This window comes from Euprymna scolopes, chromosome 45, assembly GCF_053919585.1.
Source record: "Euprymna scolopes isolate OS-2025 chromosome 45, ASM5391958v1, whole genome shotgun sequence".
NCBI lineage: Eukaryota > Metazoa > Mollusca > Cephalopoda > Sepiida > Sepiolidae > Euprymna > Euprymna scolopes.
The window spans coordinates 38,817,422-38,834,674 of NC_136526.1; the positions used below are offsets into that span (position 1 = coordinate 38,817,422).

The 17,253-nt window shown below is 38.3% G+C and overlaps 1 protein-coding gene across 2 annotated transcripts in view; it reads left to right on the forward strand.

Annotated features, from left to right (window-relative positions):
• The window catches only part of LOC145269465 (uncharacterized), a 47,291-nt gene that overhangs the window by 14,338 nt on the left and 15,700 nt on the right, over window positions 1-17,253 (forward strand). For both annotated transcript variants that reach the window (XM_080125165.1, XM_080125166.1), the window contains exons 4-5: window positions 6,322-6,381; window positions 11,142-11,297. In XM_080125165.1, the coding sequence (XP_079981291.1) occupies window positions 6,322-6,381; window positions 11,142-11,297 (216 nt within the window). The remainder of the gene's footprint in view (window positions 1-6,321; window positions 6,382-11,141; window positions 11,298-17,253) is intronic.

The following is a 17,253-nucleotide window of genomic DNA, read 5'->3' on the forward strand; positions in this document are numbered from 1 at the left end:
GAAAACGTTAGGTAAATCTGTTAGCATTAGTTTATCAAAAGAACAGCTCAATAGAAATGTGATTACATTGGATGGTAAAACGACCATGTTGTAGTCAGAGAGGAAGCACCACCATGGCATACAGTTTCATTATGGGAAAACTTTTGGAAGAAACAAACTTTGTTCGTATAAGTTATTTTTAGATCTAGGCACACAAATAAAAGAAGCAGAGATTTGTTTTACATTGGCTGTAGAAAGATGAGCTTTTTGCTGTAGATACTTTACAGAGGGAATCCGGGATAGGAATTGTCGAACATCTTTCATTAAAATTTTTTTTCACTTTGCTTTAATCATAGAAGACACCTAGGTTGTAATGGACGTCTGCTGCACGGAATGATAAATCAAATCCTACCGAATAAAATGCATCACGCAGCTAAGTATAAAAATAGCTTCATTGGAATTGATTCGATGGTATGTTAGGTCCTGATTTGCTTTCATCAGCGTGAATGTCGGCACAGTGGGATATTAAATCTGAAAAACCAGAACTAGTTCCCATAGTGGCAAATCTGTTCAAGCGTTGTCTTAATAAGAATTACTTCTTAATAACATGATAACCTCAACAGTATATCCCATATTCCAAACATCAGGTGATCCGTTATTTCTCTCTCTCTCTCTCTCTCTCTCTCTCTCTCTCTCTCTCTATATATATATATATATATATATATATATATATATATATATATATATATATATATATCTCAGTACAGACCAAGCCATCTCCTGTTCGTCATGAGTAAGTAACTGGGATCTGTGTTAAATAAATAAGTTAACCACCTCAGCGAAAATAACCTCCCTGGAGGCATGCAATATGTATTTTTTTCTTACTTTTTAAATTATATTTTCCCCCCAAACAAAGGCACATTGCCACTTTGATGTAGATACTATTAAGGACATAAGATACAGGGGTACTATGTGGGACGTTGAGCAGCAAGATGTCGGTTCACGTTACACTTGAACTTCTGCATGTCAGTACAGTTGGGAAAGCAGGAACTCGGAAGGGAATTCCAAAGTCTAGCGGTTCTGGGGAAGAAACTATTGGAGTAGAAGGCTCTCTTACATCCAATTATATCTACTGTGAAGGAGTGGGACTTTGCTGCTTGTCGGGTTTGTTTAGAGTATTTACGTAGAGAGGGTACAAGTGCTTGCATTTGTCGGAGCATTCACCATTAAAGTACTTGTAGAACAGGTAGAGGGATGCTACATTTCGTCGATGGGACAGAGGCTGAAGCCTAGTTGACAGTTCAGGACCTATCAGGTTGGCGACACTCTTTTTAACATTGTCTAGTAGTGAGAGACTAGTAGCAGATGCACCAGCCCAAGTATGACAACAATACTCCATACATGGACGAATGGTGGCCTTATAGAGGTACAGGATACTTTCGGGCGTTAGTAGCTTTCTAGCACAGTAAAGAGAACCTACCATTTTCGCAGCGGTCCTGGTAATGCCCTCAATGTAATTGTTCCAACTCATATTTCCTGTGAACGTTAGGCCGAGGATTTTAAAAGATGTACTTTCAGATAAAGAGTCTTTGGCCATTGCAATTGGTGATAGAAGTTTCTTGTAGTTATTGAAGGAAACAAGTTTAGTCTTGGCAGCATTGAATATGACCATCCATTTTTGTCTCCATTCATTGGAGGTCATCCTCTAGTGTTTTTGCCATTTCTTTAGATATGTGTTCATTTGTTTTCCTGTCGTGTATGTTATAGAGCGTGGTGTCATCAGACAATTCCGCCAGGGAGGTCATTTATGAATCTTAGGAATAATAGAGGTTCAAGGATAGACCCCAGAGGCACTCCTGCATTTATATCATATTGTTTAGATGTTCGACCATCGAGGACAACCTATATTTTTCTCTTACTTAAGAAGGATTAAATTATGTTAAGTATTCTTCCAGTGATACCGTATGATCTGACTTTCCTGAGAAGACCTTCATACCATACCCTGTCAAAAGCCTAGCTACCGCTCTACTCTCCCCTGCTTTGTCATACGCTCAGAGAGTAAAGTAAGGATGTCTGCTGTGGAACGAACTTGTCTAAATACATATTGTTGGTCGGTCAGAGGCTTAGTATCTTTAAGGTGATGGACTAGAGATTTGTTAGCTCAAATATTTTGGCGAAAAGTGGAGGAGGCTAATGGGACGGGAATTTACTGGGTCAGTTTTCTCGCCCGAATTCTTGAAAACTGGTACCACAGAAGCAGTTTTCCAGCAGGCAGGAAATCAAGATTCATTAAGGGAGTTCTTGTAAAGTTTGGAGAGAACTGGAGCTACTTCGGCGGAGAACTTTTTTTAATAGCACAGCCGGGATGAAATCAGGTCCACATGCTTTTAAAGTGTCAGGATTTTTTGTGATAGCATGTACCGTAGAAGGGGTGATTTTTATATCGTCTAGTGTGGCGTCTGTCCGCAAAGGAAAGTCAGGGCAGGGGTGGTTAGCAGGGTCCAGTGTGGAGTTGGAGGCAAACCGACTGGCAAATATGTTAGTCTTCTCGGTTGCTGAGCAAACAACCCCATGATTGCTGGATAGTGGGGAAATTGTTGATTGCCCAATATTTACTACACTGTTGTAGATTTTCCAGAAGTCACGGGTTCCATTCTGCTAGATCTACAGGAAATGTGCTAACTGTTATATCTCATAGGATTAGCGAATCTCTCGACGGACGCTTATTTTCTAGGGCAATTGTTTTTGGCATATCAAAGACCTTTACTGTGTATAGTATTAAAGTCTACTCCACAAGATCTCTAGCTACGGCACAGCTGGAATTATCTTCTCAATTATTTATTAATTTCTCTATGATAGTTTCCTAAGGGCAGAAATCAGAAGCTCACTGTATTCGTCTTGGACTTTATCATTATTAATATTATTTATTATCCTAGGCCCAACTCTTTTCCTAGTCTACATGAATGGTCTCTCCAAATAACGTCATTAGATCATTAGTAGACATTTATGCTGACGACACTACCATCTATGGTAACACGCCAAAACCCGCAAATGACCCAAATCTCTCTGAATCTCTCTCTTATTATCTTGAGCAGGTGGTGCAGTGAAGAAAGGGGTGTCTGGTTAATTTAAATGCATTTAACACCAAACTTCTATCTTTTCATTATTAACGCTCTTAACCTCGTCTGGTATCAATTGAAACGAATATCTCTCGTTTTGGGGATGATCACTGTTTTTCCAAGTTATTCCTGATCTGAAATGGAACACGTACATCAAATCTGTATCCACGGTCGCTAAAAAATATTCTAAGATCATTCTTTTGCTCAAGTAGATATCTCATTACCAACGTCCTAGGATAGCGTACCGTTGCCAGATCTGGGCAGTAGCTGCAAGAATCACCGTATTCTGCCTGGATAAAGAGTTCAAAATAGACTTTGTAACCTAGTGTAGCGGAATTAGCAATAACTAAAAGGGGGAAAATAAAGAGCTTACCTGTTGTTGTGTTGCGGGCCGAAGGGAAGAGAGTGGAAGAGAGTTCCAAGATGGCGTCCATGTGTTTTTATTGGCGTCGACCCCATGCAATACTCCCAGAATCGCGTGTGCAGTCGCGCGATTATGCAAATATATAAGTCCCGGTCGCTATAAAGGCAGGAGGCTGGAAAGCAGTCAGGCAGTGTTCTGCAGATTGTGTGTAGGTGGTTCTGGCGGTTGGATTGTTCTTTGTAACGAACCACGAATCTGCGAAAAGCGAGTATTCTTATTCCTTTTTTCTGTCTCCTTGCCAAACTTTCATGAAACACACTCGTGTTTTTGAAACAAATAAGTTCCCCCACTCCTTATCTGTGCCTAAACCTAAACATAGATTCCATGAATAAATAGTTGTTTTAGAACTTCATACTTATGGAAGCTTTCTGTTTTCCTGCTTTCCAACAGATTACAATATGGTCGTATTCAAGTCCAATATAAACAAGTTAGTGATGAGTCGTACATTTAATCATACAATTTACCAAATTTCCACTACTAACGATTACTACGATGTTGCCCCATTGAATACCGTACTCACAATTACTTTTATCCTTGAGTGGCCTCCGAGCCTTGATAAGTGGTGACTTCTTTTTAAAAAAAGATAAAATTATCTTTTTTTCCGAGACTTTTATTATTAATAGAATAGATTCTTCTAAAATTAAACTTAAGCTATGTTATTTTGCTCTTTTTTTTATGAAATAATTCGATGAAAACGGTTGGCAAAATATTCAATTTCTTTTTATAAGATTTTATAGGGTTTTATAGGGTTTTATAGGGTTTTATAGGGTTTTATAGGGTTCCACGAGAATTTCTAAATACCCGGGTTTGACAAATCATTATTACCCTCCTTTTATTTAAATGAAACAAAAATAATGTATCAATTATAAACGTTTTTTGTTTGTTTGTTTGTTTGTTTGTTTTTTACCCAGGTTAAATATTTTCATAAAGAAACCTTCAATGAAATAATATATAATGTTACGTTTATTGAATATCATTCCAAAGAAGCGTGAAGAATTAACGTAACGAATATTAGCATTTCATTTTATTATTTATTGCCAACTTGTCTACAGAGCAAAACCACATGTGTCTTTCGCATTTTCTTGCGTGTCAGAGAGAGAAAGAGAGAGAGAGAGAGAGAGAGAGAGAGAAAGAGAGAGCTAACAGTTCTTGATTTTTGGATACGAAAATATCCTTTCGTATTTTTATGTGATAAAATAAATTGTTTTATTTCTGAGGTCATTACAGGAATGTAAAAATCTATATCTGTAATAATATAATGGATGGATCAGTGTTTAGGAACGGACGACACTGAGAATGGAAATGTCAGTGTTTAGGAACGGATAACACTGAGAACGGAGGGATCAGTGTTAAGGAATAAACGACCGGACGAGAGCCAGGTGCGAGCAAGGTGGCAGGTGGGCCTGTAGGAAACACCAAGGGCTGGAAGGCTGTAGGAGTGAGCTGGAGGTGTTGGAGTGAGCCAGGAACACTGGAGACTGGAAGTGAAGTTCGCTAGCAGTAATAGTAATGTAGAAATTAATAATGAGTTTAGTTTAGAAACAAATAGCAATACATCGAATGGATTTCTATTGTATTCTAATTTTTCTAAAATCCATCAGATAATAATTATGACATAATCACATTACCAAACCAGTTCCTGTTAGACCACCGAAGTTAAGAAACCTTAAACCCAGTAAATAATACAATGGGTGACCTTTTGGGATGTATATGCTCTCTGCTTATCTAGACATTGTTTCCAGTCGTCCTGGAACTCTCCTTGTTTCATGACTAAAGCAATGCCGACTTTGGAGAGGTGTGGTTAGATCACGCAACCATTGTCTCACAATTACACGCTCAGCTACGCTTACAGGGGGTATCCATTGTTTTTCGATGTTGAACGGGGGCGTCGGTCGCTGGCCTGGACTGATGATGTTGTTTTTGACGGAATTGAAAATGTCTCCATTTAAAAAAGTCTTTTTAGCCGGAATATCTATCCAAATAAGAAATAAATACAACTACATTTCTGCTTAGTAATATATATATATATATTTATATATATATATATATATATATATATATATATATATATAGAGAGAGAGAGAGAGAGAGAGAGAGAGAGAGAGAGAAAGAAAGAAAGAAAGAAAGAGAGAGAGAGAGAGAAATATTCGATGATCATCATTCAATCCCGGGCCACGTCAGGTCTCCCTGCTAGTCTCATATATCAAGAGTATTCTATTTTATACTGTAAAAATCACTAATCGCCAGAAGGTTATATAAAACACAGTTCCTTCAGTCTTGACGGACTATGGATGCTCACGATAAGGGTGCCTGCACGTGAAATTTTTGTGGCAAGAGTTGCGCACTCTTCAACCACACCTCCACTGAGTCGACATTGTTGAATATCAGTCGTAAGTGGAGGTTCAAAACGAATGGAAACAATGCTGAGGTAAGCGAAAAGCGAATACGGTGCCTAAAATTCCCAAATGGTCACCCATCTGGTACTAGCCAGAATTAACGTTGCTTAACTTCGATGATCTGACGGGAACCGGTGTGTCAACGTAATATACAGAGAAGGAAATGAAAAGGTAAGTCAGAATCAAATATCGATATTATTATTATTATTATTATTATTATTATTATTATTATTATTATTATTTACATATTACGAAGCTATCGATGACATATCGAAGAATAGACCGGATTCACTTGCATATAAGATCTTGCAGTTTACACACAGTTTACATAGAGTGGGTTATTTCCTATCTTTTTAATATTCACACGTAATATTCATTATCACGTTTTTTTCTCTGCTTACAGATGAGGAAGCAACTATTTTTTGCAATCATTCATTTAAAAGCATCGATGCGGCCATGGTAGGTAAGTGTTTGTGTTTTATATAACCTTCTGGCGATTAGAGATTTTTACAGTATAAAATAGAATACTGTTGATATATAAGACTAGCAGGGAGACCTGACGTGGCCAGGGATTGAATGATGATCATCGAATATTTCAGACTCCCCTACCTTTTTTATTGTCATCGAAAACGGTGAAATTGCCTGCTTTAGTTGGGGGCCTACCGCGCTGCACCGGGAGGAAGGTTCACATGCCTCCCCGCAGTTACTTAGTCCACAATACATTGCACTGTAGAGGACATATTCTTGATTCTATAAAAGAACTAACAGGCCGCCCGACATTGCCCGGTACTAAAATTCGCTTAAATATGATATTTTGATTAATACAGATTTCGTATTTATTATATAATATTGGGCCTATGTGGTTAAATACAATGACTCCACAACTCAAACTTCACTCTTCAATCCTGCAGTCCAATGCACTTCTGACAGCAATTGCTTCTGCCAAACAAAAAAGACACCCTCTCTCCCAAATACAGGCTTTTTATAGGACAAAACCGTCCAAAGTTATTTGCATACTCTTCCCATGATCTCTAGTCTATAAATAGACGCAGTGGCCATTCTCTTCTTCTTCTTTCACTGTCTGAAGCGGGCGTTGCCAGTGGTAAAAGGTTTGCACGATTTTTTTTTTTTATTATTACACGCCCCCATGATCATTAAAGATCATTCACATCTCATAATCCCGTGTCCAGATCGGCGCATTGCGTTCTCTTTGCGGTCTCTGCATCGGCACCGGTTCATCTTCATCACTCCCTGGCTCAGTACCACCATCCTCATCACCTAAATGGATCACACGCCTTAAATCTAAAACATGTCGTGGCATTCCATTGACACTTAAGTTGTTTGGGGATTGCACTCCTGTTATCACTCCTCTTCCCCACTGCGTTGTGCATCGGGCATTAGGCGGTTTCACCCAAACTTCTTCTCCTATTTGGATTCTGGCTGGTCCTTGATCATTAATTTCCGGTGACATGTCTCTAGGATGCCTCCATTCGTAATTAAAGATTGCTCTATGTGGTACTGTGTCATCTCTTTGCCCGACCTTAGGGGACATGTTGTACCAAAATGTGGCCTCTTCAGGCGATATTCTTCCTCTCTCAGCTATTGCTTTCACGGTCCGATGATGTCGCTCCACAATGCCATTTCCTCCAGGTCTGTAGGCTGCCCTGTAATAACTTTTAATCTTCCATTTTTTTAGCATCGTCTGAAAGATTTCTGAGCGAAAAACAGTGCCGTTGTCCATTATCACCTCCCTTACTAGACCTCGTTCAAGCATCACCTTTTCTAATTCAGTTGCAACTGCAGATGCGGCTTCCACTCGCAGTTCCTTCCATATCGCCAGTCTACTTGGCCCACAATCAATTATTGATAAGTACGCTCCCCCTCGGTAGTGTGCTATGTCAATAGCTAGTCTCGTCCAGTTCGTTAAAACTCCAATTTCCCCAGGATTATGTATATTTGGGGCAGGATCGATCGATTGACACCGAACACAGTTCTTTACTATCATCTGAATTTCTTCCCGTTTTACATTCGGATCCACTTGCCTCACCAAATATAATGTTCTCTCCACTCCCATGTGATGCATGTCATGCAAATCTTTAATTTCTCCAATTCCAAGACAGCATATCGGCGCCTCCTCTTTCTCAATTAACCACTGTTTTTTTATCCGTGTTAGCGCATCTGCCTTGTTTCTTTCAGAAGGCACAAACACTGCTTTTATCTGCAGTTTCAATTCAGACATCAACTCTCTAAGCATCCCTGATCTCCGCTTTATTATCACTTCTCCAGCACCCTTTGTTCGTATTCTGCCACTCTCCTCCACAGTAGAGTTCACCCAACTGAGTACAGTGGCTGAATCAGTTCTTATTTCAATATTTGTCAGTCTCCATTTGATAGCCAAATTGACACCCTTTAGAACAGCATCTAATTCAGCTATGTTAATGTGATTAAAGTCATCACTTTTCCTCAGCCAAGTTGCATCTTCCGCCACCACACCGCCAATCTCGACAACCACGCCAGTTGCAACATTGCTTGCATCCCACCACACGACTCCTGTGCTCACTTCAGGTATGTGCCAAGCGCCATTAACAGGGTCTTCTTTTTTCACCTCAGCTAGAACCTCCTGCATCACTTTCATGGTTCTGCAATCAACTTTTTCTTCCCAATCCACTCCATTTGCTCTTCTTTTCACATAACTGCATGCTAATCGCAGCCATCCAGCAATTGGATAGTGCCCCAATAATTTACCACAGATCGAAAATAGCTCCCGCCTACTAATTTCTCCTCCCATCTCTGGGATCTCATTGCCTCTCCTGAACATTAGTGCACCCATCTTATTTTTCATAAGCTTAAGGCCCAGTGCCGCTCCTCCGTCCAGGGATTCCGGAGATTTTGCTGCTAACCCAAACCCCTTCAAATGTTCCACAACTTCCTGTGTCGATATTTTCGTTACGTCTACTATTATATCATCAATGTATGAATCAGTGGCCTCTTTCGTCCTACTTCCTTTCTTTAATACTGTTTTTAAAATGGCTGCCATAATCTTTGGTGCGACATTAAGTCCGAATCCTAATCGTGTTAGGCAATAGGTTTTTCCTTTATAACAGACCAGCTGGTGCTGCCATAGTTCCTTTGTCACATGTAGTTGCAGGTAGGCAGACTTAAAGTCCACTATTGCGGTCCCTCCTACCAACTGTCTCCACTTTCTTATCTTTTCATCACATACATCTATTATGTCGCTCCCTGTATGACACGCCACAAAACGGTTCAACTCACGAAAGTCGAACACTGGCCTAACTTTCCCTTTTGTGGCCTGAAATACTGCCATCAATGGCAACACGCCTTTTCTTTCTCCTTTCCATGGTAACAGAATACCATCCGATATCCATCTTTCCACCTCTTTCTCGAATTCTAATTTCTTATCGCCTTCCAGAGAGTTTTTATAATATTGGACTTTGTTCTGCAATACTGGAGGCTCTCCCTTCCATGTCCATCTTACTGTCCATTTATCTCCATCGAAGTTTGCTTCAAAGTCTTTATCCTCGATTTTGCAAACATTCAGCTGATGGGCAGCCACGGCACATTGTATATCTCCAAACTTCACTTTGGCTTTCTTTATAGTTACACCTCCCAGCTCATTAATCACGTCCATTCCAATTATGACGTCGATCCCATCAACGATGTGATTCATCAAGATTGCCCTCACCTTTACGTGCATTCCACAGACTTTTATCTCCACTTGTCTGGCTCCTTTACATTCTATATTCCTCCCATCAACTGCTTTCACTGTACCGCTCCTTCCATATCCCTTCAAAAGTTTGAAATTGATTAAAGTAGTGGTGCACCCAGTATCGACAAGTGCAGTCATTACAGAATCATTCACCTCTACTTCTATTATAGGAAGAGGCCAGTATCGCGCCTTCATTTCATTGCTAGGGTAGCTTGCGGCGCAGAAGCTCCCCCTTGCCCGTTTCCCTGAATCTGAGGACAATATCTCGCAATGTGGCCAAATTTTCCACAATTGTAGCATGTTGCCCTGGCCCTAGGGATCTCTGTGCAATCTTTTTTTAGGTGTGGTCCTTGACATCTAAAGCACTGAAGGCTTGATTCTTTCTTTCCCTTATTAGTCTCATTAGTTTGCGCACTTGCGGCCAATGTCCGAGTTTCTACGACTCTTTTGCTGACTAAAAGCCGTGCAGTCGGTATCAGTTTGCTGACATCCATTCTCTCTATGTTCGGTAGCTGCTGTAATGCCACAGATACATCGTCTGGGAATCCAGTTATGAATGCCAGTTTGGCTGTATGTTCCAGCCCTCTTCCCAGATATCCCGCCAGTCCAGCCAATCTTTTGATTTTATTAGCATAAACATCCACCGATTCTCCTGTCCATTTGAATCGTTGCAGTTTTTCGTATGCCTCAAAAGGCCCCTCAGTGAAGGCGGTCACAAGTCTCATCTCTATCAGTTCTGCATCTTCTTGTTCTGCATTATTCATCTCAAGATAGAGAGCGAGTGCATCTCCCTGCAAAAAAAGTGGAATAAAACTGGCAAGGTCTGGCACATGTTGAAGCTTAGCCACCAGTTTTACTTTCTTTATCCATCCGACTACATCACCTTTTCCACTAAAAGGTGGTATCACATCTTTTCCCAATCTCAACATCCCAGATTCCATGATCTGTTCTTGGCCGAAATAGCTTGTGGTTAAATACAATGACTCCACAACTCAATCTTCACTCTTCAATCCTGCAGTCCAATGCACTTCTGACAGCAATTGCTTCTGCCAAACAAAAAAGACACCCTCTCTCCCAAATACAGGCTTTTTATAGGACAAAACCGTCCAAAGTTATTTGCATACTCTTCCCATGATCTCTAGTCTATAAATAGACGCATTGGCCATTCTCTTCTTTCTTCTTTCACTCTCTGAAGCGGGCGTTGCCAGTGGTAAAAGGTTTGCACGATTTTTTTTTACAGCCTAATATACAATAATGATTTTAAACATGTTTTTAAATGACTCGTGCTCCAGCACCGAGAATCAAAACTTAAATGTTTAGCTTACGATTTACTTTTTCTTTTGATATTAATGCCTTACTTCTGAAGATATGTTTGCTGCAAGGCAAAAAATTAAAACATATACCGATAACTATTACGTTACGCATGGATATTCGTAAACAAATTTAAATCCTATGCAGAGTACAAATTTTTAAAAAGTTTTATTTTTCTATTTCAGTTAAAGGAAAAGTAATTTTGTTCGTTGATAAAGGTGACGTTATTGACGGGCGATATGAAACGAAGTACCCTATCCCATTCCTTTTCTTTGAAGGTCCCGAATGGATAGAGGCCGCAGTATATTCTGAAAAAACTAATAGAGCCTATTTATTTAAAGGTAAGTCTATTTCTTAATATCATTTAATCTTACAGGTAGGGATATTGTACAACATGAAATACGATCGACATTCAAATTCCAGTAACTTTTCTCATTCTTTTTGAAGCACATTCATAAGATTTTAAGACATTTATAGAAGTTTTTTTTTCTGATCATGAATAAATCTTCCGGGTATTAATGGCGTGAACTATCAAATAATATTTGAATTAAACTTCTTACAATTTAATAGAAATATACATATTTTTACTACTGTTTCTCTCAAACGAAGAATATTATATATATGTATATATATATATATATGTATATATATGTATATATATATGTATACATATATATATACGTATATATATATATGTATGTATACATATATATATATGTTATACATATATGCACATACATACAGATACACACACATATAAACACACACATATGCACATACATACATACATACATACATACAAATACGCACATACATGCAGATACATACACACATATGCATACACATATATATATACACATACATATATACACACATATACACATACATATATATGATGATTACAACGTCTTGTCAGACGAGAGCCACTCCCTCAGTCACTGAAAGTCCATGTGCCCGAACATGACTTCTTAACCATGCCAGCAACTTGCACACCCTCAAACAGACATGACACTGAAAACGTTCACTGGTTTGGATGAAACTAACAACAGCGGAACCTGTATCATCGTAGGCTTTCATGTGATTAACAAAACCTGCCTTAGACAACAGAGCCCGGTCACACACCTTACAGATCCAGAGATCTCCATGGTTGAGCGGCAAGGTTTGGCATTTTCTACATGCTCGCTTAAGCTTCGCTCGGTCTATTTTGGCTGCTTCAAAGTGTTCTGCGCCCCTGTATATCAGTGTCCTCCACTGCTTGCGATCAAACGCTAGGGACTCCCAACTGTCAACAGGAATATGAAAGCTCATCAGACTCTCCTTGATGCCATCACAAAAACGTTTTTGGGCTTGTGCTGGGGTTTTTTTCCAAGAAAGAGCTCGCCATAGAACAACTGTTTTGTGGGTCGATAGTCTTCAAGCCGGATGAGATGACCCGCCCAACGCATCTGGTTCTTAATAACAATGGTAGCAATACTGGTTGTTTTGGCCTTATAAGACATATGTATCAAGGACAAAGCTATACCACGTTAAACCAAGAATATGTCTAAGGCAGTGCTGATGGAACCTCTTGAGCAATTCTATATGTGACTGATACAATGTCCAAGTTTCAGATCCGTAGAGTAGGGATGGTACTACACATGCTTGATATACTGAAATTTTAGTTGTCAGAGTTAGATCACCGTCAGATCAGACTCTATCTAGTAACCTTCCAAAAGCATCAGATGCCTTGCTGATTCTCTGTCTTATTTCCACATGAAGAGTGCCATCATTTGATAAGGTGCTCTCAAGGTAGATAAATTTTTTTACAACTTCAAGGCGCTTTCCACAGACAAAGATATCAGGTTCCACATACAGATCATCAGGAGCCGGAGTGTACATGACTTTAGTTTTCTTAATACTAACTGCCAGTCCGAAGCAGGTACAAGCATTTGTAAAGAGATCCATCACTAGTTGCATATCTATTGAGGAGTGTGTTAGCAGGTCAGCATCATCAGCATACAACAGTTCCCTAGCAAGTCCATCACTAACAAGTGTTTTGGCTTGGAATCTTCTGAGGTTGAAAACCTTTCCAGTCGTTCGGAATCTAATATAAACACCCATATCTCAATCGTGGAAACCATACCGTAGCACAGCAGTCAGATAGAGCGAAAACAATGTTGGTGCAGCTATATCACCCTACTTCACACCATTATCAATGGGGAATTCTTCCGAAAGCCGACCATTGAAGTTGACGCGACCTGTCATACTACGATGAAGTTGCTTGAACTTGTCTGTAAAAGCAGGTGTACAGCCAAATTTTTCCAGCCCTTTCCAGAGAGCCTAACGAGTGACTGTGTCAAACGCCTTGGTTAAGTCCACAAATACCTAGCAAAGAGGCATAAGCTGCTCAATACATTTTTCCAAAGGCTGTCTAGCAGAAAACACCATATTCACAGTTCCTCGTCCACCTCTAAAACCAGATTGGGATTCCGGAAGGATATCAGAACATACATACTTTTCCAATCGGTTTAGCAAGTGCCGTACAAATACCTTTCCAACTGCACTCAGCAGCGAGATACCTCGATAATTTCCACAATCAGATCTTGTCCCCCTTCCATTGTACAACATAATCAAGATAGCATCTACCCAATCTTGGGCAACCGGGTCACCCTGCCATACGGACAGTATCAAAGAGTGAACCACACAATGTACATTAACACCACCATGTATCAGCAGCTCAACAGAGATGCCATCCAACCCAGGGGCTTTGTTCGAGTTTATTTGTTTAATGCAGTCAACTGTTTCCACAAGAGTCGGTTCAACATCAAGTTCTGGACAAAAGGAACATTGAGGGATACTTTCTATTGCAGCAACATCAACATGAGGTTTTCAGCAAGGTTTTCCCGTCCTCGCTAAGAGTGATGTAGTTGAAGAGGATTTCGGTCCATAAGCAGAGTGTAGAATGTCTTGACATCTCTATGATCTTGGGCAGTCTGTATCTCCCTGGAGAGGTCAGACCACCATTTGTTTTTTATTTGGCGCACACAAGAGAAGTGGGCAGCGAAGCTAGCTTGTTGAGGGGCGAAGAGTTGGGAAGTTTCAAATAAGCTTTCTGCTTTCTATCAATTTGAAGGTTAATTTGATTGAAATTATAAGCAAACCAATCTCGATGTCTAGTTCAATCCAAGAGCTTCAACACCTTTTTGGTATATTGTATCTCTTATTGTCTCTCAATCTGAGAAATCAACCTGGTTGAAAGCAGATTTCAAGGAACTTCGTACGACTGGATCCTTCAATTTGGAAACATCAATACGTTTAGGCACTTTGACACCATTGAAACGACTTCTTGCGAACTGTAATTTTCAGTTTATCTCTGACCATTAAATGATCAGTACCACAGTTGGCAACACGCATTTTCTAACTTTGCAAAAATTTCCAAGATCACCACGTCTACACAGTATGTTAACAGAGGACTACGTGAAGAAATGAGCGAGACATGTATTCACATTGTATGTAAACTTCTGCATCTTAAAGGCAGCAGGATACAGGGAATAAATTCTGAAGTGTTGTATACCGTGAAAAGAAACTATTACAGTAGAAGGTTTTTAGCTGTCTAATAAACCTCTGCCCTAAAATGATAGGATATTTTCTGCTCGTCTACTTTTTAAAAGCGTGGCTTTATCAGATCACATTTTATGAAAATACGAGGTGCATTCGATAAGTTTCTTGATATTTATATAAGCATTAAATATTGTAGTAGACGTTTAAAAATTAAGTGTGCTATTGCTATGCATCCAATGCGATATTTTTTTTTAATTTCAGGTTCAAATAAACAGCTACGTAGCAATCAGACGAAAATAAAATCCAACAAGTCAGCGTTTAAAACGGCTGGAATTTTTTTTTAATAAAGTGTTTATTTATAATAACCCTAACCCTAACCCACGCTTTTGTTGTAGAGAATGATGATGACAAATTGACAAATTACACATTATTTTACAAATGAATATATATACATGCATACATACATGCATATATATATATATATATATATATATATATATATATATATATATATTTCTTTTGCCTCCTGTTCCCCTTACCTCACCCTTTTTTTTAACCAAGTAAGATCTTTGACTTACTTGTTGTTTCATCAAATACTTTTATATGCAAAATCCGATCCTGCATTTTGCTAATTCCTGCCCTCTGATGAGAAGGAGAGTATTTCTTCGAAACTCCGCGGATTAAGGACTATCCACTTATCTTGTGCTTCCTTTTTTAAAATTAAATATGTTTTTAACTCTTTTTCAAGATGTCTTTTAACATATTTTATTAATCATTTGTTCATATATATATATATATATATATATATATATATATATATATATATATATATATATATATATAAGATATCTTGTAGGCGGTTTAACATCAAATTAAAAAGAGATAAAAATCGTGCATTTAGTAATAATTTACTGAAAAAAAGGGATAATAATAATAATAATAATAATAATAATAATAATAATAATAATAACAACTAGCGAGACTTGTGGAAATTCCAGTATAATTTCAGGTTCAATTGAATAGCTACAGCAGACATTAGAATACACCCTACTATAAAACCCTGATTGTCATAATTGGTGAATTTCGAAAATGAAATCTGAATTTGAGGACACTTTAGATGAACGATATGCACTAAAATGGTACAAAAACGTATGGAATGCTTCAGACTTGTTTTGTACCAACTTGCATGAATTGAGCATAAGTTCCTGAGTGGCATTAGATATTCAAGGAAGGCGGGGAGTTTATAAGTTACGATGTTGGAGGATACCAGGAAGTCAGAATGCCAGAATCGATTGGACAAATAAAGAATTTCATAATGTCGTCAATGAGTTAATCAAAGCACATTTTAGTAAACTCCCCAGATAACCTAGCATCAAGTGAAACAAGTTACACACCTCAACTAATTTTAACAGCTTTCACGTGATAATATGCTTTCCTCTCTGTTTTAAGGCTCAGACATATATGCACGCGGACTTAGCTTTAAAAACAGAAGATCCAATGTATGCAAGCATAAACTATCTATATATGCTAGCAAAAATCAGAATCCTTATCCAATGTTTTGAAATAATTGTAACTCATTACAAATAAACTAAAGAAAATCTCAGAAAACATTCTTATTCATGTTTTTAATCTTCCATAATGTATGGTGGAAAGATTTCATTTTATCACAATTAATATTTAAGATTGTGCCTTATCACAGTTTGATAACAATTTGTATTTAATACTATATCTTATTACAGTTTGATTAATATGACAGTACGAGACCATCCCGAAGTGTAGATTTCGTTTGTGAATGGCAAATTTAATAATGAGTGACAATAAGTTTTCCCAGGTTGCCATCACAATTTTATTCGATAATTATCTTCTTCTTCTTCTCCTTCTTCTTCTTCTTTTTTTTCGTCTTCTTTTTCTTCTTCTTCTTCTTCTTCGTCATCTTCTTTTTCTTCTTCTTTATTCTTTTGAATTTCGCCTGACAGTGATTTAGTTGATAACAGCTAAACATAATAGTTTTCGCTAGAATTTAAATAAAACTGTTATTTTGGAAATTAAGGAACAATGATCTGTCCCATGTTTTTTTTTTATTCTTCCGCTTGATTCAAGGTAAGCTGGGAGTCTGTGAGTTCTGATGAGAGGTGTGGGAAGAGTAAGGAAATAAGGACACGAGGATTGATTGGCAAATTAAATAGTTTTTTTTTCTAATCATGAATAAATATTCCGGTGTGAACTATGAAACATGAATTCAACTTAAGAGGTGTCTTGTCAGAGTTTAATTAATATGACAGTAATAGAAGATCAAGAACTGCAGAGATGATTTCTGAATGTCAAACGAAATAGTGAGAGACGATAAGTCTTCAAAGATTGCCAGCACTATCTACTTTATTCGATACTTTTACAAACCATTGTTGGTTTTCTTTGGAAGTTAGGGAGCAATGATCCGTCCCACGTGTTTAGTATTTTTCTGTAAGATTCCAGCGAAGTTTAGGTCATTAGTCTCTTCATCAGCCTTTCCATCATCCCTGACTTTTCAAAAAAAATATGTGCGGTACAAGTTTAAGCTTCTTCTTCTTCTTCTTCTTCTTCTTCTTCTTCTTCTTCTTCTTCTTCTTCTGCTTCTCCTGCTTCTTCTTCTTCTTCTTCTTCTTCTTCTGCTTCTTCTTCTTCTTTGCTTTCTGCTTCTTCTTATTTGCATTCACTTTATTCTTATAAATTTCGGTCGACAGTGAGTTTTTGATGATATTAATAATAGTTTTCTCTAAA